The sequence below is a fragment of the Penicillium bovifimosum genome (assembly GCF_028826915.1).
Source record: "Penicillium bovifimosum strain IBT 22155 chromosome Unknown utg000005l_segment0_segment0, whole genome shotgun sequence".
Classification (NCBI taxonomy): Eukaryota; Fungi; Ascomycota; class Eurotiomycetes; order Eurotiales; family Aspergillaceae; genus Penicillium; species Penicillium bovifimosum.
Genome location: NW_026622714.1, coordinates 4298620 through 4322952, shown reverse-complemented (window position 1 = coordinate 4322952; position 24333 = coordinate 4298620). Strand labels below are relative to the sequence as shown.

General features: G+C 49.7%; 9 protein-coding genes across 9 annotated transcripts; 5 read left to right on the top strand and 4 right to left on the bottom strand.

The window, feature by feature from the left end:
• Window positions 1-291: 291 nt before the first annotated feature.
• N7515_006846 (uncharacterized protein) lies at window positions 292-1835 on the top strand (the record flags this gene model as incomplete). Its single annotated transcript, XM_056667590.1, has 8 exons — window positions 292-333; window positions 390-531; window positions 605-978; window positions 1041-1109; window positions 1169-1283; window positions 1349-1517; window positions 1569-1608; window positions 1668-1835. The coding sequence occupies 8 exons, from the start codon at window positions 292-294 to the stop codon at window positions 1833-1835; spliced, it is 1119 nt and encodes a 372-aa protein (XP_056521186.1).
• Window positions 1836-2150: 315 nt separating this feature from the next.
• On the bottom strand, window positions 2151-5912 carry N7515_006845 (Short-chain dehydrogenase/reductase SDR; the record flags this gene model as incomplete). Its single annotated transcript, XM_056667589.1, has 9 exons — window positions 2151-3612; window positions 3678-4410; window positions 4877-5010; window positions 5059-5141; window positions 5204-5267; window positions 5315-5391; window positions 5450-5506; window positions 5561-5805; window positions 5864-5912. The coding sequence occupies 9 exons, from the start codon at window positions 5910-5912 to the stop codon at window positions 2151-2153; spliced, it is 2904 nt and encodes a 967-aa protein (XP_056521185.1).
• A 237-nt stretch (window positions 5913-6149) lies between these two features.
• On the top strand, window positions 6150-7309 carry N7515_006844 (sugar phosphate isomerase/epimerase family protein; the record flags this gene model as incomplete). Its single annotated transcript, XM_056667588.1, has 3 exons — window positions 6150-6506; window positions 6577-7163; window positions 7216-7309. 3 exons carry the CDS (start codon window positions 6150-6152, stop codon window positions 7307-7309), a joined length of 1038 nt encoding a protein of 345 aa, XP_056521184.1.
• Window positions 7310-7832: 523 nt separating this feature from the next.
• On the top strand, window positions 7833-9578 carry N7515_006843 (uncharacterized protein; the record flags this gene model as incomplete). Its single annotated transcript, XM_056667587.1, has 6 exons — window positions 7833-7984; window positions 8043-8200; window positions 8254-8712; window positions 8763-8886; window positions 8950-9261; window positions 9311-9578. 6 exons carry the CDS (start codon window positions 7833-7835, stop codon window positions 9576-9578), a joined length of 1473 nt encoding a protein of 490 aa, XP_056521183.1.
• A 186-nt stretch (window positions 9579-9764) lies between these two features.
• N7515_006842 (uncharacterized protein) lies at window positions 9765-10271 on the bottom strand (the record flags this gene model as incomplete). The annotated part of the gene is made up of 3 exons (XM_056667586.1): window positions 9765-9785; window positions 9835-10111; window positions 10180-10271. The coding sequence occupies 3 exons, from the start codon at window positions 10269-10271 to the stop codon at window positions 9765-9767; spliced, it is 390 nt and encodes a 129-aa protein (XP_056521182.1).
• A 641-nt stretch (window positions 10272-10912) lies between these two features.
• N7515_006841 (uncharacterized protein) lies at window positions 10913-12280 on the top strand (the record flags this gene model as incomplete). Its single annotated transcript, XM_056667585.1, has 5 exons — window positions 10913-11019; window positions 11143-11465; window positions 11514-11854; window positions 11910-12152; window positions 12263-12280. 5 exons carry the CDS (start codon window positions 10913-10915, stop codon window positions 12278-12280), a joined length of 1032 nt encoding a protein of 343 aa, XP_056521181.1.
• Window positions 12281-15976: 3696 nt separating this feature from the next.
• Window positions 15977-17331, bottom strand: N7515_006840 (uncharacterized protein; the record flags this gene model as incomplete). The annotated part of the gene is made up of 2 exons (XM_056667584.1): window positions 15977-17213; window positions 17264-17331. 2 exons carry the CDS (start codon window positions 17329-17331, stop codon window positions 15977-15979), a joined length of 1305 nt encoding a protein of 434 aa, XP_056521180.1.
• Window positions 17332-20057: 2726 nt separating this feature from the next.
• Window positions 20058-22415, bottom strand: N7515_006839 (VHS domain protein; the record flags this gene model as incomplete). The annotated part of the gene is made up of 8 exons (XM_056667583.1): window positions 20058-20258; window positions 20323-20885; window positions 20936-21323; window positions 21382-21654; window positions 21707-22000; window positions 22073-22148; window positions 22203-22290; window positions 22349-22415. 8 exons carry the CDS (start codon window positions 22413-22415, stop codon window positions 20058-20060), a joined length of 1950 nt encoding a protein of 649 aa, XP_056521179.1.
• A 279-nt stretch (window positions 22416-22694) lies between these two features.
• N7515_006838 (ribosome biogenesis TSR3 family protein) lies at window positions 22695-23907 on the top strand (the record flags this gene model as incomplete). The annotated part of the gene is made up of 3 exons (XM_056667582.1): window positions 22695-22939; window positions 22988-23124; window positions 23186-23907. 3 exons carry the CDS (start codon window positions 22695-22697, stop codon window positions 23905-23907), a joined length of 1104 nt encoding a protein of 367 aa, XP_056521178.1.
• Between the last annotated feature and the right edge of the window lie 426 nt (window positions 23908-24333).

Sequence of the window (24333 nt, the reverse complement as noted above, 5' to 3'; positions counted from 1 at the left end):
GCATGGTGAAGGAGTGGCGGGAGGGAATTTCAGGTTGCTAGGTTCTCGGGGTAATTCCGAGATTGGTACTTACTCCAGACTGATTCCCCCCGCACCTCGCAATCTTAGTCCGGGCTTCAGATTAAAAGTCCGGCTGTGAAATTCCGAGATATTGATCTCATTAACCCGATGTAGCTATACAAATTCCGAGATGTTGTAAGCGTAAAGATCGAACAGATAAAAATGAACTTGACCCCACAAGAAAAGAGCTTCATGAACATTCTACAACTTCCTTAATTTACTTTTCGCTTGATGTTCATCATGTCTGCATCGCACATAGCCCCTCTCTCTCAGGTATGTCTTATACAGACATACATCTTCAGTACCGCCTATTAACGCATAGCGACCAGCCTATTACACTGAAACTCTGCGGAAAAGTGATTCGCAACCGCCTGTACCGCACCCCCCTGAGCGAATATGCTTCAACATACGACGAGGACAATGTCGAGAACTGCGGAAAGCCTCTAGACCGATATGCGGAGCTTTACCAGGGTGAGCACTGAGTCACAATCCGTGCAAATACCTACATACATGGGCGGTAACTGACTCGTCACTGCTTCTACAGAGCTGGCAGATGGTGGAGCCGGACTCATCTGCACAGGAAACATCCCGATTCATCGTGACAATCTCGAAAACTACAACAACGCGGTGTTGGATCCAAACAATCCCTGGGACCCGGTTGCGGCATTTGCCCCAGCAGTCAAGGCAGCCAAGTCTCGGGGCGCGATCTTCCTTCCTCAATTGCAATTTCCGGGGCGTCAGGTGCCGGAGTTTTTGAACAAGAATCCGAAGTCATCGTCCGATCAGCAATTGGAGCCATGTCTTAACAAGACGTATGGTAAGCCTTCACCATTGACGAAGGCTGAGATTAAGGATCTTGTCTCTCGATATGTGTGGGCTTCCGAAGTTCTCGCAAAGGCTGGTGCGGATGGAATCATTGTCAGTGTCAATACCATCTTGTATACTCCCGGGCTGGTGCTGACTTTGATCAATGTCTGCAGTTGCATGCTAGTCATGGATATATCATGAACCAATTCCTATCGCCCAAGATCAACAAACGAACGGATGAGGTAAACCCCATATCTATTGCTTTTCTTGCTCATGATACTAACAAGTTTAATAAATGCAGTACGGTGGAAGTCTGGAAAATCGGGCACGATTCATCCTGGAGATCGTCAACGCCATCAAGGCTAAACTTCCGTCTGACAAATTCGTGATTGCAGCCAAGTTGAACTGCCAAGATTGTGAGTATCCTACTCTAATATGAGAGAACTGGATCTTGAAGTCTGACAAAATTGGTCCTTTTTAGTCATTGAGGGTGGCCAGAGCTTTGCCGAGCAATGCGTTGTGATCAAGTGGTTGGAAGAGGCTGGCGTGGATTTCTTTGATATCTCGGGCGGAACGTATGCCTCCCCTGCCTGGCGTGGTAACATTATGACCGAGCTGGCAGAGCGCCCATCGCAAAAGGAACGTGGAAGGTAAGCTATCTTTTCATATATCCGCGGTGTTCATGTACTGACAGAACGAAGCTACTTTATCGAGTGGGCGCAAGAGCTGAAGAAGGTCCTGGTAAGTAATCAGTTTCAGGCATTGTTGTTCTTCCCAAACTGATCTAAGTGTATTAATAGTCTCGTGCTGTTATTGGCACAACTGGTGGTTGGCGAGACAGCTATCGTATGTCCGAGGCTGTCGAACGTGGAGACATCGATATGTGTGGATTAGGACGACCTCTGAGAGAGGATCCTGACTTCGTGAACAAAGTGTTGCGGGGAGAAGTCCGCAGAAGTAACTTGTAAGGGAAACCTACTTGTTAGCAGTACCTTTGTATTTCATATATGCTGCTGTCTCATAGGTAGAGGATTCATTGTTTATTGCTTTTGAACATAGTTTTTCCTTCAAGTTTCCTCCTCTGTCCAATGTAACCTACTAAACATCGATTAACATCCCAGCAAGCTTCCCGTCAACTGGCGAGCCTCCGGCCAACTGGCAAGTCTATATCCCACCCAATGATGCCACTGCTAGACGTACCGCGTCTGATCTGGTATTTAATTCACATACATAATATCTATTTACATAATGCTCAATGGTCCTATTTGCCTGTCATCGTCCGATCAGAAGACACCCCCAAACCCAAGCCCGAACGTCTCCCTGAAAAATTCGGCAAACCCTTCCCCAGTCAAATCACCCTGTGTAGACATTGAGGCAGTCATTAAGAAGGGATCATAATCTGAGGAGACCAATGCCTCGGATGGTAGCGCATGTACAGACTGATCGTGTTCAAATGGCCTCGCCCCATCATAATGGCCCTGGTAATACGGTGGATCTGAATTAGTCTGGCCAGGATGTGGTGAATCCTTCAGCCCCACCGTCCTAGCTCTCAGGATCATCATGAGATGCTGTCCAAGCAATGCGGCAATTCCAGTCCGATGCGATGGGGTGGTTCCCGCACGTTGTAGCTGCATGGCAACCTGGCTCAGTAAAGCAAGAAGCTCGATATCATTTCCGGCGCGTGACCCAAACAATGCCGGAAATAGCTTCAGAGCTAAAACGCCAGCGTAGGATATCATAGCCCAAGTTGGGGCTAACATACAGTACAGTGGCTCCCCGATAGTTTGCAAATCACGCACCGCAAGCTCGCAGCAATGAACTGCAGCCTCGAAGCAGTCCGCTCGAATTGCGTCCAGGTCACGGCCCCTATTTATGGAACTATGAAGGGCGAATGACAAGGTCCAAAGTCTCCCATGGAGATAAACATAGTGAAGGAAAATATTTGAGAGTTTTTCAGACGGCGACGTCATGGATTCGGGGACGGATTGCGAAAGCCAAAGGTCACACCAAGGCCTTAAGGCCATATCGACCAGCTCTCGTACCCAATGAGGATTTTGATGCGTCAAATGAGCTTGTTGTCTGAGTTCGCTTTGCAGTGAGGCTAGACCTCGCCTCAGAGTGATAAACGCACAAGTGTGTTTGTCTGTTGGATCAGCTAGTGGGAGACGCCACCAGCTGTCGATGCTTTGCGTCAAGTCTGTTTCCGGGAAAGTGCGTATTCTACCACAGGATGCACTGTTTGCTCGCTCCCATAATAGAATCCTTAGCCACGTCCTTTCGCGATTTCGTGCCAGTCGCTGCTGAAACTGAGTATCCTCGGAGAAATACCCAGCACCATGCATATCGTGTGCTTCGACATGGCAAGCACTGAGTAAGCTCAAAGGATTTGCATCTTTGGCACGGGAATCTTGATCTAGACCGAGGTCCGCCGCTACACCCAAAGCGTATGTCGTGTACAGCCAAGAACGCTCCTCCTCTAGTGTTTTTGCAGGGGTGGCCGATAGCAGGGAGATATAGTAGCCTTGAACAATTTCGACGGACTTATATCCACAGGTATGAACATGTCTCGACAACTTTTCGCCATGAAGGCGTAGTCGCTTGGCAATTGATGCCGAGTCATGATCGAATTGCGCTGTCAGAGCTATTATCCATGTGAATAGAAGGGCCGATCGCGAACGAACGAAATCTGGGGTATGCAGCATCGGGTCTAGGATTCCATTGACCGGATGCAAGCGGGCATAATAACTGTGACGAATCGCCATTAGGGGAAGAAAGAAAAAAATTAAAAAACTGGGGATTCTATAACATACATTGGAAAGAGGCGATATGCTTCCTCCATGGTCACCAACCCTAGGTCCACCGGGTCAACATCGGGTCCAACATCGCGCTGAGGCACCTGCGGGGGTGATTTGAAATAGTTCGAGTAGTGAGAGAAATTCTCAGGAGGCGCAAGAATTGCATCTATACCCGCCTCTAGAGTATCTCGGCCCAATTGGAGGCCAAGTGAGACATAGCCCGGTCGATGAAGCAGTTGACGACCGAAACCTGCCCCATCTGCTGGGTTGGCCGAGTGATGTGTCATCGAAGATCCAACATTCGACATCGGTGATGGACCAGAAGATGTCGGATGTAGCTCTAGTGCCTGTGCCGCATCTGAAGCATCTGCCAACAACCCGAGAGGGTTGCTGATTGGCTCCTGGTTGGAATGGGATATTTCATCATTGTGGAATCCAGGAGAGACGAAATCTCCGGGATGCTCATCTGGCAAAGTTGCAACACCCGAATCAAATAACAAAGCAGATGACTCCCCATTGTCTATCCCAAGGGGCGATTGGGTTGACTCGTGTGGCTCAGCTGGGTGACTGGGACCTAAAAGCTGTTGCATCGGCTCTTCACCGGGGACCAGGTTGATCAAATCGTCGCTATTTTCATTTCCATGAGATGCTTTCACTTTCTTCAACTCTGACTGCAGCTTGCGGTAAGCCTTGTCGATTCCGTGATAACGACCTGTGGCCCCCCGCTTTCTTCCAAGCGGTCGTGGCTCTGGAATGTTACAGGGTCGGTTGGTGCGTTTGCACCGTTCACATGGCTCTGTCGGGCCAGTTCCTTGCTGATCTGTTTGTGGTCGGATGCATCTCATCTAAGGAGCCTTTCTCAGCGGATACGCGTTAGAATAGGTTGGAGACCGCGTTACCTTTAATTTCCGACAGCCTTTGCACGCGGCCGTGGCAGGCCGAGTTTGGCTAGGCGGATTTTCATTCCCAGGTGAAGACATCAGTGTCAGGCTTCTAAAGTAAATGGAATGGTGTCATGACATTTCAACTTGAACTAGGCTCAAAGAGTAGAAGAGGGAGAGATGCGAGAAGTCCCCCCCCCCCCCGGGATAACCCCGGAATTTTACATTGCGGGGGAACGCGGGGGACCTATGGCTTCTGCTTTGGCTACGGAAATTAAAGTTACACGCCTCGCCCTCCATCCACCTCCAACGTCGTCCCCGTTACAAAGCTACTTTGCTCCGACCCCAAGAACCATGCTGCGTTAGCTATATCCAGTGGTTGACACAACCGTTTCATGGGTAAAGAATCTTCCACTTGTCGCAGTCGCTGGCGGGACTCTTCACCATTTCCAATGCTAGCCTGAAGCCTGGTCTTTGTTAGCGACGCGCTCTTGGGGTCATTCCGAGCAACATACATAGTGGTGTTCCCTACAGCAGGGGAAATGCAGTTGAACCGAACTGCTGGTGCGTACTCAAGGGCCATTGTCTTAGTTGCCACCTAACAACAAGTTAATTTACCCACATAACCGGATATTCACTCTTCCATGGTTCTGCACTTACCTCTACAGCCGCTTTGGAAGCATTGTAAATAGCGAATCCTGGCCGAGGGCGTGTGCACCCAGTGCTACACCAGTCAATAAATTCATATGAGATTCCGAGCGTATCACATACCTGGTAATATTGATGAAGATTCCATGTCCCTGCTTTATCATCACAGGCGCAAATATCTGTGCACTGATGAAAATCGGCTATTCATATTCATTTAGCCACATTGAAACCCCACTAGGGTTGTTTGAGGGACAGTACCTTGACATTGACGTTGAATGTCTTCTCATACTCCTGCAGACTTTTCGTGTGAATCGGCTGAACCAGAGCATTAGAATACATGTATCAAGGGCTTCGAGAATAGAATCATACAGCTTGATCATGGGTAATCCCAGCGTTGTTGACAACCACATCAATCCTGCCATAGGTCGTCTGCGCCAACTCCAAGGCCTTTTGCCATGAATCCGGTTGAGTCACATCGCCAAGTAAGAAATGAATATTTGAGTCGGCTCGCTGTTTGCTCTCTCCTTTGACTTGATCGCGATCTAGTATGATGACTTTGCATCCCTCCCGACTAAACCGATCCACAATAGCAGCCCCAAAGCCATCCGCGCCCCCTAGACGTTATAGTCAGTTCTGGGCTAAAAGGAGAGCATGAAATATGATTGTATTCACCTGTAACAATCACCACACGTGGGGTATTAATCTTCGCACGTAGAGGCATGGTTCAGTCTCAATGATTTGACAAAATGGAGTGCGGTTCCAAGTCATGAACCATTTATGTTTTAACGATCTGATCGGAATCGGGTCGGAATTAGTGTCGGGGTTGGGGGTAGTTGGGGTCATCCAACTATACACAGTACCGGGGCTTCAAATTTGACCACCGGTACAGTCAACAGTTAACATAATGTCCGATCATCACTCCGCGGGCCTTCCGATCTCAACTACTGTACTCGACAAAATGCCATCCGTCAAAGTTGCAATCGCCAGTAACTCACTGGGTAAACCAGCCGCCGGGCATACACTCATTCGGAAACTCGAGTCCGCTAAATCGCATGGGTTCGATGGAGTGGAGGTTGCGTTTGAGTGTCTCGAAGCGTATGCTTCGTCCTTCCCGCAATCGACCCGAGCCTCTCGCCTGAGAGCGGCTGCCGCTCACATTAATCGAAAGGCGCAGGAGTTATCTGTCGCCCTCATTTCACTGAATCCATTCGGTGCATACGATGGACTTATTGAACCTATCGAGATCAAGTCTCGTCTAGAAGAGGCGGAGCTTTGGTTTGATCTCTGTCGATTGATGAAGATTCCTATCTTCCAGGTGTGCTATAATATTTCAGGTGTTGGATCTATTGCACCAGTGTTCGGCTAACTTTGGCTTTTGACTGTAGATTACATCTTGTATCTACCCTATTGATCCCACCCGGATAACGCCTGACCCGGAAATCATCGCCGCCAACATGAAGCGGCTGGGTCTTCTTGCTCAGAGATACAACGTGCAGGTTGCATACGAAGCACCCGCCTTCGGAGTTCACCTGAACACCTGGCAACAAATCCATGAGATAATTAGGCTTGTCGATCTTCCCAATGTTCAACACTGTCTCGACACATTCCATGTCGCCGCGATAGAAGCGGGCGATCCGTTCAATGCCACGGCTCCGATTCGAGCAGGAGGTATAACAAGTCTCCACCAAAGTTTAGATGAAATGAAGCGAACCGTGATGCCACATCAAATTGCGTATCTACAGTTAAGCGATGCCACGGTTGCTGACCCAAGCCAGGCGTGCTATCCACGTCGTGACCTGAACCAGCCACCCTACATGACCCAATCGCGGAACTGTCGGATATTTCCCTGCGAAGAACGTCGCGGGGGTGTGCTGCCTGCAATTGAGGTTGCACAGGCCGTTTTTGATCTTGGATATACGGGATGGGTATCGATGGAAGTATTCCATCCTGACTTGTGGAACCCACGCGACACGTGAGTGTAAGCTCCAATGGTAAGGACATTGTACTGATTTTGATGTCTATAGAGTACCCGATGATTGGGCTACGAGAGGGATGGCCTCATGGCGGGAAATTGCTTTACGCTGTGGACTTGATAAGCATACAAGCGGAAAGTTGTGAGAATAATACATAAAGACTCGCAATATGACACTGCATGGCTAATATATATTCAATACCTATCACGTCCTTGTAGGGTATCAGTGGGTGGAAATGGTGTACAGACCTAGGCAGTGTAGAAGAATTCGCCAGTTGGCAAGGCCTTTGTGCCCCAGCCATAGAACACACAGTAGTCCTGTCTTCTTTTTCTCTCTCTCTCTCTCTCTACCTCGCCTTCTTCCTCCCGAGTTCGGAGTCCCGTCCACAACTAGCTACATCTTTCACAGGTAAATACGGAGTAAAGTTTTACCTCACATCATTCGTTGACCCTGTGCGGAGTAGCTTCTCATTCATCAAGGATATTGAGATGTCGATCCACCCGGTCACTTAATTTAATAGCCGGCGCCGAGGCATTTCGTAGCTACCGGAGTAGACAGCAATGAACAGTATGAAAATCGAATACAAATCCCTGATGCTTTTCTATTTCTCAAAAGAAAATACTTTGTCTGTTTGAAACCTCCCGGATCCGAATTTAGCGACACTCATAATGGAGGTTATCAACGTCGACGTTCTGGTATGTGGAGGAGGCATGTCCGGGATGGCATGCGCTGCCTTTGCAGCGAAAGCAGGAGCGAAAACATTGGTTGTTGAGAAACAGGGCGATGTTGGCGGTTCCTCGAATTACTCCGCGGGAATGTTGTAAGTAATTGAAAATCATTTTCGACAAGAATGGGCGCTCATTAATATCCATGAACAGTTGGGCTCCCCAAACATATGACAAGCTGAGAAACTGGGTTCCAGATGGGGATCCAGCTTTGCAAAAGGCGTGGCTGGACGATTACCTCCCTGCCGTACAATGGATGCGTGATAATGGGGTACCAACCGCGAAACGGTTCGACGGTATCATGACAATCGGTAGGATTGACAACAACCCAACTCCTTTGAGCCACGAGGTTGACATGTAACAGGAATTGGGTTCCCCATTAAGATCCCCCATCTGCATGGCCTTCATAGAAAGCGAATTCAGTCGAGCCAAACACACTCTGAGATTCTCACCCACACATCGGTGGCTAAGCTGATTCAAAAGGAGCCTGGTGTACTGGGATCGGCCGTCATCGGTGCGATCGTTTGCAAAAAGCTTCCCAACTCGGAAGCTGTATACTACGAGATCAGAGCCAAGTTGGTGGTTTTGGCAACAGGGGGGTTCCAAGGTTCCCCGGGAATGACATCGAAGTACTTGGGACAAGGCGGGGACAACATCTTTGTGCGATCCAACCGTGGATCTGTGGGTGATGGACTGAGACTGGCTACTGAAGCAGGCGCCGGCACTAGCAGGGGTATGAACACCTACTATGGCCATTTGCTGGCGGCGCCAGTTCGAGCGGAAGACGTGGATCCAAAGGATTATCTTCCACTCGCCCAATACCGTGAGATCAGACCCCCACTCAACGCACGTTAGCATCTAACCAGATTATAGAGAGCAAATATTGCCTGCTGTTGAACACGGCAGGAAAGCGATTTGTCGATGAGTCCATGGGAGACGAAATCATCAATCAGTACCTTGCCAAACAGGAAAAGCGCCGTGGATTTATTCTGTTCAAGTACATCAATCCACAGCAAGGAAATTCCCCAACAACATTCTGACCTGTTCAATCTTATTCTAGTGAGAAAACACGCCTCCAACACTGCCTGACTGCGTTGTTCCCCAATGCAGGAGATGTTGATCGTCTGCAGAAAGCCAAGGACCATGGCTGTAATGTCGCAAGTGCGTCGACATTGAGCGAACTGGTGGATATCCTTCGCCAGTGGGGAGTCAACGACGTACAGGCAAAACGCACCATTGATGAATATCAACGATCAATGCGTTTAGGCGACAAGAGCATTGCCCTCGATGCCCCTACCGGGCGTGGTAGCTCACCCCCGGTACCCTTGGTCGATGGTGAAGGTCCTTTCTATGCAATGGAGGTCCAGCCTTCGTAAGTTCTTCCACTCATATTCCAATGCTCTCGGTCTGACATTCAATAGCATCACGTTTACGTACGGTGGTATCGCGATCGACACGAAAGGGCATGCCCTGACCGCCGATAAAACCAGGATTCCGGGGCTGCTTATAGCAGGCGTTGACGCTGGTGGATTCAGTAACCTCGGCTATGCCGGGGGCCTTGCTCTTGCGTTCGTGACGGGTCTCTGGGCTGCTAGAGAGGTTTCACGCCAGTTGGGTTTGCCTGAGCCTCTCCTTCCTGCCGCCGATGTTCGAGATGCGGCTGATAAACCAGTCCAGGGGCGTCTGTGAGCTGGCTCACTATTTTACAGGCACCAATCTTTACAGGGTATCGAGTCGATCGTTAATCTCGGTTTTGTTTATAGAATCACAGTAAAGGGATGGTTGAAGCAACTTAGATGTGTTTAGATGGGTCAATTCATCTCTCAAGGTCCTCACTCTGACCAAAGCAAGTGAATCCAAATTGCATTTTGCCATTTAATTCCTCCTATCAAGCAACTGGCTGTATATTAGTCCAGATTCAACAGTAAGCCGATCGGTTTCTTACCAACTTCTGTTTCTTCAAATCAACACTATCGTTAATCGACTTGGGTAGATAGACAAGACCCCTCGGTGCCGACTTGAACCCGTGTTTCTCCTTCATTTCCTTCAACGTGATCGGTTGCCGGAGTTCACAGACAGTGACTATCTTGTAAGCAAAATCGTAGCCATCCCAGTCTTTGTGTCTATTGTTGTATTCGGCATTCCCCAGCCCGTTTTCTTCTAGCGGACGATCACCAGGATTTCGCGTCCGCGCGCACTGTGTTTCACAGACATGTGTAATGCTGGGTGCGGAGCAGTCCGATAAAACCAGATTCTTTTCACACTGGGTTTGAGGCAATATTTTCGAAACTCGTAGTTTTTGCTTCCGTCGACGATCTGAGTCATGTAGGGGTCCTGCATCGGTAGGATGACGTCGCTGTGAGAAAGGTATCTGGCCCCCATGTTTAGATGAGGGGGACGGCGCTGTGAACTAGAGGAAAAGCAAAGTGGGAAGGAGAATGAGAGAGGTTACAGGATCTCAGGTGTTGGAACTTGGTTGATAGGGGGGGGAAGGAGAGAACAGGAAGCTCGTAGACCTTGCGCAACCTCGGCTGGGTAGCTGCATACTGTTATGAGCTACGGAGATATCTGGTTGGGCCGGGTCATTCGAAGTGATATGCAAGCCAAAGTGACTTAACAGGGGTCATTGGGAGCTAGGTCAGCTGGGAATTCCAGCCTCGCCCCTTCCCCCAAAGTCCAGAGTTCCAGTATTTCCCTGGACCCTGGGGAGTCGTACAAGTGACTGTGAGCATCTTTTCTAACGTAGGTGGTGTTATGACTTGGAATCGGTTGTGAGAGGAAACTTGCCAGCCCCCTGTCTGATTTCCGCCCAATTATGCCATGTTTTTCAGGTGTCAATTTATTCTGCCTCGTGCATGTTTGAATTCTGGACATAGCAAGAACTAAGGTATGCCCAACACAATACGCACGAAGGGCTTTATCCAATGACCATCTCCTGGATAACAAGGAGTCGTACTACTCCAAGGAGTCTCTCGCGGCTTAACATCATCAGGGCCATGTCTACCCATCCAAACAGGAGTCAGATGAACCAGACCCCCTATATTTCTACTGTTGACGCCGAGCCACTTCATCGCTATCAACAAGGCGGTTACCACCCGATTACTTTAGGGGAATCCTTGAAAGCCGGAAGGTACAAGGTGTTACATAAACTAGGATGGGGAGGCTACTCAACGGTTTGGGCGGCGAGAGATCAAAGGTTGTACAAGCTGGACTCGCGTTAGTTCTAGCTAACCGATAAGTTGCTTGTTTACAGGGAAGATACGTATGTCGCTATCAAAATCCCTGTTGCAGAAACTGAATACGATGGGGACACGCGAGAGCGACAAACTTTGAAAGAGCTTGCATCTCATCATCCTCATCCGAAACATACGGTACACATGCTCGATGACTTCGATCTAAAGGGCCCAAATGGATCTCATAAATGCCTAGTTTATGAACTCCTAGGTCCCAACGTTCCAGACATTATTGATGCCAAATTTCCAGATGGGAGACTTCCTGGCAAGCTCGCCAAAATCATTGCAAAGCAATCTTTGATCGGACTCGATGGTTTGCACCAACGAAAGATCGGACATGGAGGTAAATCACTTTCTTGAAACTACTTTCGACAGTGCTCACCTGGTATAGATCTTCATACCCGCAATTTGGCCTTCACTATGCCTTATACAGACGATTTGGCAGAAGACAGATTTATTGGGATGTTGGGAAAGCCAGAGATTGGCTATGTCCAAAGACGCGATGGGAAATGCCTGGAAGCTGGCGTGCCCGAATACATTGTGAGACCTGCCTCATACCGGAATCATTCTTGGAATCTGGCTCAGAATGCCAAAATAATCGACTTCGGAGAGTCATTCTCGCTCACTGCTGTTCCTGAAACTCTCCATACACCTTTATCTGTCCGGGCACCGGAAGTTATCTTTCAAGATCACATTGATTATCGTGTTGATTTGTGGAGCATGGGCTGCATGGTGGGTGAATTCGTACTCGGATAATCTATACAACCCCAAGCTAATAGGTTGGCAGCTTTTTGAACTGTTCGCGGGCCAGCCACCTTTCGACACATTTTTAATAACGTCCCCAATCCTTGTTGGCCAAATGCGAGAGATGGCAACTGATGAACTACCTGAGAGATGGCAAGATAAATGGAATACGATGAAAATGGGGGATGTCATGGCCACAGAAAGCACCGGGCACAACCTGCAGGAATGGCTTGAAGAAGTCTACTTTGATGGCCCGCTGAGTCCCGATCTCACACGAGAGGACATAGTGAGGCTAGGGCAAATCACTGCAAGATTATTGCATTTTGAGCCGTCTACAAGAGCGTCAGCGAGTCAAGTTCTTGATGACCCTTGGTTTAATGAGTGACCCTATCATAGATCGTCACTACACCGTGAAGGCACATGTGCAAGTTGTCTCCATTCAAGTATATTGTACCTAACAGTTTCTGCTTTCCTTGGCTGTGCCAAGGACATCAGCCCACATTGTCTTTTCGGTTTTTGAGAAACGGCATATCTCATTGAGCTGCTTCCGCACTTTGCTCGGGTCGTGCGTAGAGTCAAAAATTGTGCGCAGTAAGTAGATTAGGCTGTTCGGTGAGCAAGCCAGAGCGCTCAAGCAACGCCCAGCGAGTCCTTCAGCCAACGTAATGGTCAGGTGATGGCCAGCGCGCGAGTTTGTCGGCTATGTAATGCTTCTGGGCGTGCTCAGCTTCACCCACTGAACCAAAAGAGCACGCCAAGAAGAGAGGAAATCAAGTACCGAACTCCGTACCTACAGTAGGTATTTGTCAAGACAGGCTGAATTTTGAGTCCCAACCCCACGGAAATATGTCGGACAAAGCCGAGGCATCGTCTCCACACAGATCACCATAGCCGGTGGAATGCCGACCCATCTCAGCGAATCCAATTGGCCAAATCCGCAAGCCACCGACCTGTCCAATCAACTCTATCGGAGAAATATCTCCGTAACCCACAACACAATCTCAAAACCTCCAAACCTCCCATCCAGCGCCACACCATCCACGGCGCAGAACCCACACACGCAACTATACCCACATTGTACATCATCGTGACAAACGTCGAGACCTCAACCTGGAATTGTGCCCAAGATTGCCCATTTAACCGGGACTGGAACAGGAGTTGAATTCGAACCTGAGTTTGGAATGGCTTTTGGCCTGAACGTGCCCGTGGTCGGCTGCAGGGGCAGCAAGTATATACGCTCTGTAATTAGCAACGCAGGTTCAATCTGATTTGGCTTTGTGATTCTCACTGGCCCGTCAGATCGAGGCTGGAGGTGTGGAGGGAGGCCTGCGTTGGGGATGCATTTCCTGGATTTGGGTATCTCGGGAAGATGCGACTTGGAGCCTTGGGAGGTGATGTTTATGTATAACTACAGTAGCTTGGTTATGCACTTTGGGTTATTTGCCGGTCAATGCGCAGGTAGTCAGTAGTTACTGTAGCGCTATTTTCCCCTTGGGATATCACATCACAATATAATTGCTTGGAGAAACTACTAGGAAGCAAGATGGATACCCTCGGGCTCCATTCTACCATCGCATCCACTTAAAGCCAGACTACTAGATCGATCTACATAGTCCAGAATCTGGGGTAGACAGCACCCCAGCCCCTCCCCGGTGAAGAATTGACATCTCACGAACGCTTCACAGCCACTTCACTTTGACCCCAAGTCTCCACTCCGCTCGCCCAGGCCCCAGTCTCGGCAGCCTGTTCTATCCCCGGGCCATTCTCCGGGCCTCCTTTTAAGCGGTCTAAGCCACTTTCAACTCCACTGCGCCGAGCAAGTGGATCGTGTGCACGCCAGACATCTACACTGGCCTATTTCAGAGAAGATCGTCGATTGTAAATCTGAGATCTGTTTGTAAATGAGGCAAACTGTTCGCTGTGGACCAGCCAAGAAATCGTGAACCTGGTCAGAGAGGGTAAAAGATAGCTAGACAAGATCACGAATCTCCCTAACCCTATTCTTACTAAGTAGTCAGCTTTACAACCGACAAAATGCCTCAAAATGCAGGTACGCCCCTTGAACACGAAGACACAAGAATCCCACAAATGAAAGCCCAGGATCAATAACCACATCAATCTGACAGCCCTCCGATAAGCCCCTCGCCACCAATCATCCCCCACGCAGCCGCGGTTAGCGTCGTAGTCCAGTCCAGCTCCGACTTGGACCATGGATACATAGTGGAGTAGCGAGCTGATATTTACCCTTAGGCCGTCGGCTGTCGGACTTTCATTGGGTAAGGTTTTGACAGTCCGCAGAATATAAGTGGTAAGCTGGTTTTTTTTAGCTTTTAACCGTGAATACCCTGAGCAGATCCATTGGGTGGAGTTGGAGTTATCTGTGATTTCCAATGATCTTCCCAGGGAAAGTAATCGCCGTGATGGATTCTAGAGGGGCGATTGACATGGGTCGGTGCGGGCGCTAATTTTCTCGGTAGCCAATTGGGTTTGTGCTTGGCATGTCGTGAGCTGCAACCTTAACCCCGCAATCTGGAAAATCCTGGTTTGTGGTGGCTTGAGGTTCTTTTTTTTTCTTGTCTTTTCTGTTCGTATGCGCTTTTGATTCTTTTGTAAATGGAATATTGTGGTTGTTTTTGTTCAATTAGAACATATGTGATTGTTCGTTCTAGTCTGCCAGCGATGGATGGAAAACTACTTACTGCTCTGTAAAAGAAAGAGAAAATAAGTATACCAGGAATCAGTTGTAGACACGAAATCTACCTGCAAGATCACCGTTGATCCGAGGTACCGGGAACACCCCGGTCCACTCCAGCACCTGCAGGGGGGAAAGATAGCCGGACACGGGGTCTCTCCGATACGTTTACTTCTCATTCGGAATCAGATCCTCTAGCCTCTTCCTAGCATCAGCTCGAACTATAATCGAAATTCAACTCTATTATACACCCTCGCATAAAACGCTAACCAGCATAGTCGCCTGAGCAGCAAGTCGTAAGAGTCGGAAAAGACCACGTAAGAATAACTTCTGGTAAACGGTAGCTACATGTAAAACAGACATCACATCTCACCTAATACAAACGCAACGTACCGCCAGAGATGTTCCTAAAGAGGCGCAGCACCTGACCTGGAAGCTGCTGCCTACCTATGACATGGAGCTGTGGTCACCCGTACACCCGTAGACACTAGAGGGTGACAAATGGCCTGACGTTTGGTTCCATGGGTGCGGGTGGTCTGATCGCCGGGTGTAGATCAGGTAGTCACCTGCAGGTAGTTAGGGCAAGGTTTTGACTTTCTGAAGATTGCAAAACCCTCATATAATAACTGACCTTTGGTCTTTGATATAGTTCAAGAATTGTGTGATCTAGAACTCCACTAATGAATTTGGTTGGTTGCATGTCGGGGGTATGCTGTTTCGAGCTGCGGCATTAAAAGTCAAATTTGGAAGCTAAATTTTAACATAAACACACACACGAGGGAAAGGTAAAAAAAGGCGCTTTCCATGTATCGTCCCAGGGCTAGGGCTTGGATGTTGCATACCGACAGCTGCAGCTATGTACGTGCGTGGCTGGCAGGGCTCCATAAAGGGGACTTATCCACTTAATCCACTTAGAATGTGAGATGCCAATAACCGTGCAGTAGTCAGTTAGGGACGGACGCATTGTCAATCATCGGAAAATTGTGGGGGCGCCGGATTGGGATGTGTATGTTAATGAGGTTGTTTGCGGAACGATGCAACGTTATCCACGGTGAAACTTCTGTAAAAAAGAATAGAGAAATACTGTGGCAAGAGAACGTCAAATATTAAAGTTGATTCGTAGCTTTCGTGAAATGGTACATACAAGGCACAAGAAAGCAAGTGGAAAAGAGAATGCAAGAGAAAGAACAGCGAAGTATTCCAAGGTTCAAACTCGAGAAAAAGAGGGCTTTTCAAGAGATTAGAACGAAGTAAAATATATAATACAAAAGCAATGTACAAAGCTAACCCCATGTACAATCCGAACACCCCCCATCCCCCAAAGGAAAACGACAAAGAAAAGACAATAACAGCCAATAACCACCAAGGTATATCAGGTATCAGATCGTAATGGACGTGATGGCAATGAACAGAGAAAATCAACATGGAACGCTGGTATAATCGTCGTTGACATTAAGATAATCATCAAAGACAAACTGGTGATCGCGATCAGAAAGCGGAACTGTCGAGTTGCCCAAGTGCAAAGCGAACTGACTGAAGTCCGAAAAATCAGGATCCAACCCCTCGTGCGAGACCATAGTCCCGTTACCCCCAGCCTTGTCATCCGGCGACATCTTAGCCTGCATGGTAGCAGTCGGCGACAGCGGAGTATTGGGCGTGGGACAGAAGTCTGGAGTGGAGTGAGTGTCAGCAGACTGGGCCTCCATCTTCGGCGAGCTAACACTCGAGGGCGCAACGTGGGAGCCGGTGAGGTGCGTGCTCTGAGTAAGAAGCTGGAGGTTGTGGAAGCTATTTGAGGGTTGGGACTGGCCGCGCGAGTGTCCATGGCCAGTGGTGGGGCCTGAGATGGAGCCTGAGGGAAGGGGTGGTGGAGCCGCGTGCTGCAGAGACAACTCAGGCGCAGAGGCCAGGCGGTCCCGGAAATGACGCATTTGGGTCGCTGTATCGGGCATCTGGGATTGTTGCATCATTTGCTGCTGCCAAGCCTGCACTGCGTTCGCGTCGGTTGGGGTCTGCCCTGGCGTTGGGATCTGCTGTTGCATCCCACTCCAGGCTGGTGCTTGGGTGTTCCACATGGGGGTATTCTGGCCCACGTATGCTGGGAGTCCTGAGGGGCCTGTCATCATGTTGGAGAAAGAACTCTCTGAACCGTCCATGCAGGTCATATATGACTGTCCGCTCTGATCGAATGATGATGCCGCGGGCGATAGGACGTAAGAGTCACTTGTTGGCATCGGGCTTGCCAGGTGACTTTGGCCCTGGGACCCTGAGCCCTGGGAAAATGAGGACCGGATGTTGGAAAGATCCAGGCTCATCTTGCTCGAACCACCATCGATTGATGGGCGTGGGGTCATATGGCTCGATCGGCGGCTGTGGATGGAGGATGCACTGTTGTAGGAGCGGGCAGCCAGAGCAGCCAGCAGGTGACGGTTGAATTGTTGTTCGATCTGCTTGTTCTGGTCTTGTAGCATGCGAATGCGCTTCTCTTGATATCGCTCGTCGACTTCTTCATACATGGCCTCTTTCTCGACTATCTCCTTGGTGATGTGGAAGGCCTTGCCTGTGCGCTTCTTATGCAGCATAGAAGCCCGGTTCGCAGATTCCAGACGAGCATCTAAGCTGCGATCCTTTCTCCGTGAGGCCGCGATAAAGGCTCTGTGAAATTTGTCAGTAATATTCTTGGTGCAGAGTGGTACTTCACATACCTCTCTTGATTCTCCTCCCTCGAACGGGGGATAGGCGCAATGTCGTGGTCAATGTCGGGGAAAGGCATAATGGGTATAAGATATGTAATTCAAGCTCTTTAATATAGAGCCAGGAGAAAAAAGAGGGGGAGGCAAGTTCGATATTTAAATACTGAGGGGAAGGACCGAAGGAGCCCTGCAGCACAGACACTTTCTCGACCTCAGCCAAGCTCGAGGCCAGTACCATGGAACCGAGCAGATCATAGTTTGGGCGCTTGAAAAGCTTACGGACGGCCTATCCATGGTTGGGGCATTTGGCCTCTCTCCAGCTTCGTGGGCCAGTCCGCTCGAGATGCGCCACTACCCCAAAATACGAGTCCAAGAGATGGTACCACTGGGCCACTCTCGGTCCCCGGAGAATGTTTCCATTTCCTCACATTGCAACTCACTCTGCAGAACGCCTTGAAGGCCCCAAGGCTGCAGAGACTAAACTAGTTAGGTCTAGACCATTGACAGTTGTAGTGGGACTCGGCGGGGTTAACACCAGATCCCGATAAACATACCCCGATACGGACTAGATGTTACTGTCAATTCCGTGCAGATCATCTTCCTCAAGCAGGAAGAGTACATCTTTTTCACTTCTCTTTTTTTCTTCCTCTCTCTGTTGGGAACGAAGGTGCCTTCGAGGGGACATGGAACTACGTGATGACCGGATCGGTCTGGTGCCCTGGTCCACATCGTGCTCAGCCTAGGCCCTAAACCTAATCTCCCATCAGTACTCCGTACTATGTGCACGGCAGCAGGGCTACAATCTACATTCATATTCTATACTCTATAGGAACGTACAGTATAAAGTTATACCTAGCAGACCAATAAGACAATAACCTAGAACTGAATAAGGTTGCTGCACGGTCGATCGGCTGCAGTAGTAGTCTTTCGGGGAATGTTCGACAACGTGTGTGAAATGCCAGCAGAATGGGTCAAGACTAAAGGAGTCGGAGGACATCAGCCCTGCCAAGCTAGTGCTATATCAGTATATCTGGGTTCCTATTGTTGCCTTTCCAGACCAAGGCCTGGATCGCGTTCTAACGGATTCCCCTGATAACCGTTCGCCCTGCCCAGCCGCCTAGATATGGTTAGGCCCTAGGGCAGGGAGTCTAGATATGATTATGATCGGGACCCGGGTTACCGGTATGGCGGTATCAGCAAAGTCGTACTCGGGGTACCGGAAATAGTCGGATACCCATTTCCGGCACAGCCACCGGGCAGATTATCACGGAGATCTTATAGTTATCTGATGTTGTACAGGCCAAGGGTATACTCAACAAATAACGATCTTAATCACGTACTATGAATATTCTCTTTCACCAACTAAGCGAGTTGACAGAACAATGGATTTATTGTACCAACGAAGTTACGATCAGACAGGAGCTTCATCTTCCATGGAAAAACACACGCTCTAGAGAAAACTGACAGATAGGCCACCGGTCTAGGTCTAGCCCTCTGGTCCGGCGGCCGGCCGAGACTAAGCGATTTTGAGACGGGTTCCCGGAAGAATTCGATATCAGATTTCTTCACATTGCCCGGTGGTCTTACTACTCTTGCCCCGTCTAGAACCGTTGAAAACCGTCTGAAACAAATCCTACAATCCTAAAATTTTGTTGTAGTATACGGATGAGGCCCGCTCCTCAACGATTAACTATGTGGAGTCTAGGGCCTAGCTAGGCGATCGATCCCGATCAACGTCGGCACATCGCCGATCGCAGGCCCACTGCATCGACAACGGAGAACGCCGTGGAGACTAGTACTCCGTAGTACTCCGTCGTACTAGTGTCAGGATAAGAATAACCGTGCAGATCTGCGATCAAGCATTTTCTTCAGCAATTCCCAGTGACAGAAACCCCCACTCCGATCAGCGACAGCACCTGCCAAAACAGTCCCATCTCCGAGTCGGAGAGACAAACTAAGCAATCTCCGATCGGGGAGGCAAAAAAGCATCAAAGTAGAGAAAATCCCCCCACGCCGTAGATACTCGGTACAGATACTCGGTATATGGACAAAAGTACTAGCCATTGAAATCGCAGGTTGCGGCTGAGTCACCGCGCAATCCTTAATTGCCGGATCGACCGAGATCTTCAGGCTTAAATGCCGAAAACGGCAGTTGGTGCCTGGCGTGCTCACCAAGTACCGGGGCTGGGGGGCGATTTAGTAGGCGGAGTTCCTGTGGTTTGACCGTTTTGCTACCTCGTTCCATCGTTCTGAGGATAGTCAGCATTATGTGAGAATGTGCTCATTTGGAGTCTCTGGAGATGGAGACCATGGAGTCCTGGCGTGGACTTCCTCATGGCGGGGTTTGTGATGGTTATTGGGTAGGATAGTACGGTCACTCTCAGTGGATTAAAATGGACAAGTGAAGATTGAAAGTCTTTCTCGCTGTAGAGAACGGGATTGGCTCGTCGATGTCTTTCTAATTGCCCAGGTACTTTGTCTCTTTGCGGTCGATCTATGTTTTCATTCATCTCTTCGTCGCCGAAGGGGGGAAAAAGTCATATGAAATCTTGATGAACAGCATGAATAGATGAACAAAAGGACGCTAAGTTCTCAATGAGTGCAAATCCAAGGAAACGACATCGATTAGAGAAGGACCCCGATGATGCTGCGCTGGACAGGAGTTACCAGCATCAAATCGTACAACCGCAACGCTTAGAACAGGTGTGGATGCTAGCTCAGCACAGACTCATCAGACAGACCTAGAGGGAAGAATCGGGTAACACAGATGAAAACAGCAATACAAAGTAAATGGGTGGATCATTGCTTAGGAGATGCCGAGAGGTGGCACCATGCCCTGATGCTCGCGTGCCTCACCACCGAGCTTGTAAGACACCTTGTACCGGATCTTGACTGAGTTGCCCTTCCCAGAGTCAATACCGTCCATCAGCATCTCTTGCTGGACGCCATTCTGCTGCTCAGGTGCGATGTCTCGGCCTGATTGTGGTCGAAGCTGGAGTGTGTAAGCCTAGCGAGATGTCAGTATATCAATCTGGAAGGTGAGACATCACAAAAAAGCGTGAATAGCTTACCTTCTCCACAGCGACCTGGAAATGAAGCTCTGAAATGGGTTGGCTGGTTGTATTTGAGAAGTGAGCTACGACATGGATCTGGCGCGGCTGGGTCGGCAAACGACGTGCAGCAAAGTCCACGCGGAGTTGGGAGTTGAGGACTTGAATCTTGTTGGTCGAGGGCAGTGCATTGCCGGCTGGCAGTGAGGATGCAAAGTCCCATTCATCGTCTTCGGCTGCGGCCTGCCGCGTCGGTTGCGGAGACGGACCCGGGCCTCCGACCAGGTCAAGCAATGAAGACGAAGCGGGAGCGGGCTGACCTTGCGGTGGTTGGAAAGGACTAGATGTTGCCCGTGGACTGGCAGAGACGAGAGACGCAAATGGATCGGCCGCTGGCGGCGGGCTCGCTGTAGCCTGGACTTGAGGCGAGACTCCCATGACGGGTGTGGGAGATTGAGAGACAGGTCGCGAATTGTTCAAAGAAGCAAGGATATCATAATTAGGCTTGAATGCTGTCGACGCCTGTTGTTGAGGCTGTGACGGAGCAGGTGGTGTTGAGCTTGCTGACATGGACGGGAAGTTGTCTTTAATACCGGTCAGTGGTGATACAGCAGGGATGCGCCACAGTACTTACTGGATGACCCAAGGGAGATACCACCCCCAGTAGAGGATCCTTGGTCACCTAATGAAAGACCAAGCAGGTCATTTTCCAACGAGCTGCCACCCTGGGCTGGTCCAGTCTGGTTGCCGTTGGAGCTGGGTTCGGGCTCCGGATCGAAGTCGATCAACGAGAGCTCGTTGTTTGCGTTCGTTGAAACTCCGGTGGAGGTGCCCAGTGTTCCCTTCGGAATCCGAGATGCAGCATCCAGGTCGCCCTTTTTGACTAGCTTATATCGCTCGATGGTGCGATGTATGCTGTCATTAATCTCCAGTAGCTTATGAACGGCCTCGGGATCATCCGATTCCTCTTCGCACATCTTTTGAATCTTGGGATGAGCGCTTTGCAAGGCACCTGCAAGTTCCTAGTAGAGAAAAAGTCGTCAGAAATCGACCAACTGGCACTATCACATCATCACATACCTCGAAAACATCGCCCTCGGGGACAGGTTCCCCGGGCTGCTGATTTTGTAGCATTTCCTCCAAAATCTTGGCTTTTTGCTGCACTTTAACAACCTCCTCCGCAGCTTTCGCCCGGTAGTCAGTCTTATGCCGATTATCGTATCCCGCCATGACCTTCATGAGCCGATTGGCTTCTTGTAGATCGGCTGGCGTTCCTCTCCGAATCAATTCTTGGAGCTTAGCAGACTGTGCTTCCCTCTCTTCTTCCTCCATCTCATCGGCAGAGCGGAGGTTCTAGTCAACGTCAGTGTCTATCCAACAACAATACCATGTGGGGTCCACATACATCACTCGGATTCAATACCGCGGCATCTTCTCGGCGGACTTCAGGGAACATATAACCCTTGTAGAGCAAGAGACGGTGCATGTCCCGAATAAAACCTAGATCCTCCTTATAGCGCGATGTCTGGCAGATCGTCTGCCGCCACTCCTCGATCGACTCCAAGATGCGGTGCTGCACCCTGGAGGGCCGAATGGGCGGCCGCTCCGGGAACCTGCGGACCAATTCATTCAGGAATTCCTTTGTGGCGATCTGGAGATGGAAGGGATAGCCGCAGTTCTTGACCGCGATGTCGAGTAGCTAAGAAACAAGTTGTCAGTCTTCCCCGCGCCAGCTAGCTCACTTGAGCTCTCCACGGAGCTCTCCACGTACCGCCAAGGCCAATAATGCGACATTTTGGTTCCGCGAATTGATTAGATGAACGATTTCAAATGCCGACTCTCGGGGCCTAGGAAGTAAGAACCATGAGTATGCGCCATCCAACATGGGTGCCTGCACTCACGCATTGCCTTTCTTGGAATTTATTAAGTCCACGACTTCGAGGTTCAGGGCCAAGTTCGGCTCGTAGTTTTGAGGATCGCAGGCTCGTCCTATAAAACATCAAACATTAGTATATATCATATAGCATCCACTCTCTACCAAACTCACGAATTGCCCGCTGCAACGGGGAAGAGCCCGGGTCAGCGTAGACCCCGAAGCGGTCCCTAGCTGCCATTCGCGCTGATGCAGCCTCCAGGATGGCGGTCGACACGGAAATAAGAGAGAAAAGGTGTATTAAAGAGTTGAATGGGGTGGTACTGGAGTGCACAATGTCCAGAGGGGAGATGTGTACAATCGCAGATGGGGAGGCGGGCGGAGAGCGTTAGTTTGCACGTGTGGCGCTTGTGCTTGGCCTTGATCTTTTTCCAATCAGCGCTGATTCTACCACTACAAATTACTACAAGAGCAGATTACTTTTGATCGGTCTCACTGCAATCATCACTCATCATTCACTATGGTCCGCCACAAGAAAGACAACTTTGCGCGAGGAGGAGGCAAAAAATTCAACAACCCCCGCCCCCGAGTGCCCCGCGGCGATGAAGAAAATGAGGGCCAGGTCTCTTCGCGACCTCCTTACAAGGCTGCTTGTTGGGACATGGGACACTGTGACCCCAAGCGATGCTCAGGGAAACGATTGATGAAGCTTGGTCTAATGCGGGAGCTCCATATCGGCCAACGGCACTCAGGCGTGATTGTCTCGTATGTATTGCATTAATGTTGCCTTGGTTTGCACTGACAAGTTACTAGGCCAAATGCCAAGCGGATTATCTCTCCTGCCGACAAGGACCTCATGGAACAATACGGTGCTGCAGTGGTGGAATGTTCTTGGGTGCGAGTCAAGGAAGTGCCTTGGTCGCGGATTGGCGGAAAATGCGAGAGACTGCGTACGTGGGAGATATCGAACGATGGACTCGACTGATCGTATACTAACTCGTTTGCTATTAGTTCCCTACCTAATCGCTGCCAACACGGTCAACTACGGCAAGCCCTGGCGATTGAACTGCGTGGAGGCGCTCGCCGCTTGCTTCGCTATCTGCGGTCGCTTGGAATGGGCAGAAGATCTGCTCAGACATTTCAGTTATGGGCAAGCTTTTTTGGACATCAATAAGGAACTTCTGGCTCGCTACGCTGCCTGCAGTACGGAAGAAGATATCAAGAGGACGGAAGAAGAATGGCTGGCTAAGATCGAACGCGAGTACGAAGACAGCCGTGTAGAAGGAGGAGATGATATGTGGACCAAGGGTAACACCAATCGGTTGCCTGCGCGGAATTCAGACGATGAGAGCGGAGACGAAGATGACGAAGAGGATAGCGAAGAGGAAGAAGACAAAGATCCCTTTGCGATCTCCGATGACTCCGAAGACGAAGAGCAAATGGCTGAGATTCGCCGCAAGATCTTGAATTCGAAAGCGTTCCAGAATGAGCAGAATGAGCAAGAAGACGAGAAGCAACCCGAGAAGATCGCTCGGCCGCAGCAGCAGCTGTATGTGGATTCCGATGCTGAGTCCGGCTCGGCGGCAAGCGAGGATGAAGAATTCGACAATATCATCAATGCCACTACCGTCACTGACCGCACCGGGATCAACGCGATTCAGCAGCGGAGAAAACAGGAGACCATGTCTGCATCTTTCTCTCGGGCTGAGATTTCTGCCCCAAAGAGATGGTGATAGTGAGGTACATGGAAATGATTTCACCGCGCCGAATTTGGCCAGCATTGGGCTGCACATACTGTATAGCCTCACCGGCAGTCTTTTTGCGTTACAAGACGCCACCACTTGCAGACGCGCTGCCTTATCAAGTGCACCTTAGCCATGGAACTATGGCATTGGGCCGTTTGGTACCCAGAGCTCAAGTGCTGCACTCAGCCTCTCGTAATAGAGAGCGCGATCCATTATAAACTGTGCTTCAGTCAGTTTGCGGGGTCCTCAATCCCCTGCTATTACCTGCTAGGCCATGCAAATGCATTTCCTGGCTTCCTATGGCCTTTTTTATTCGATGATGTATGACTTATGCCATAGGCTCTAAAAAGAATGGACGTTTTATGACTCAGTTGACTGCGTTACTGAGAATGCAATCGGAACTGATACTGGCGA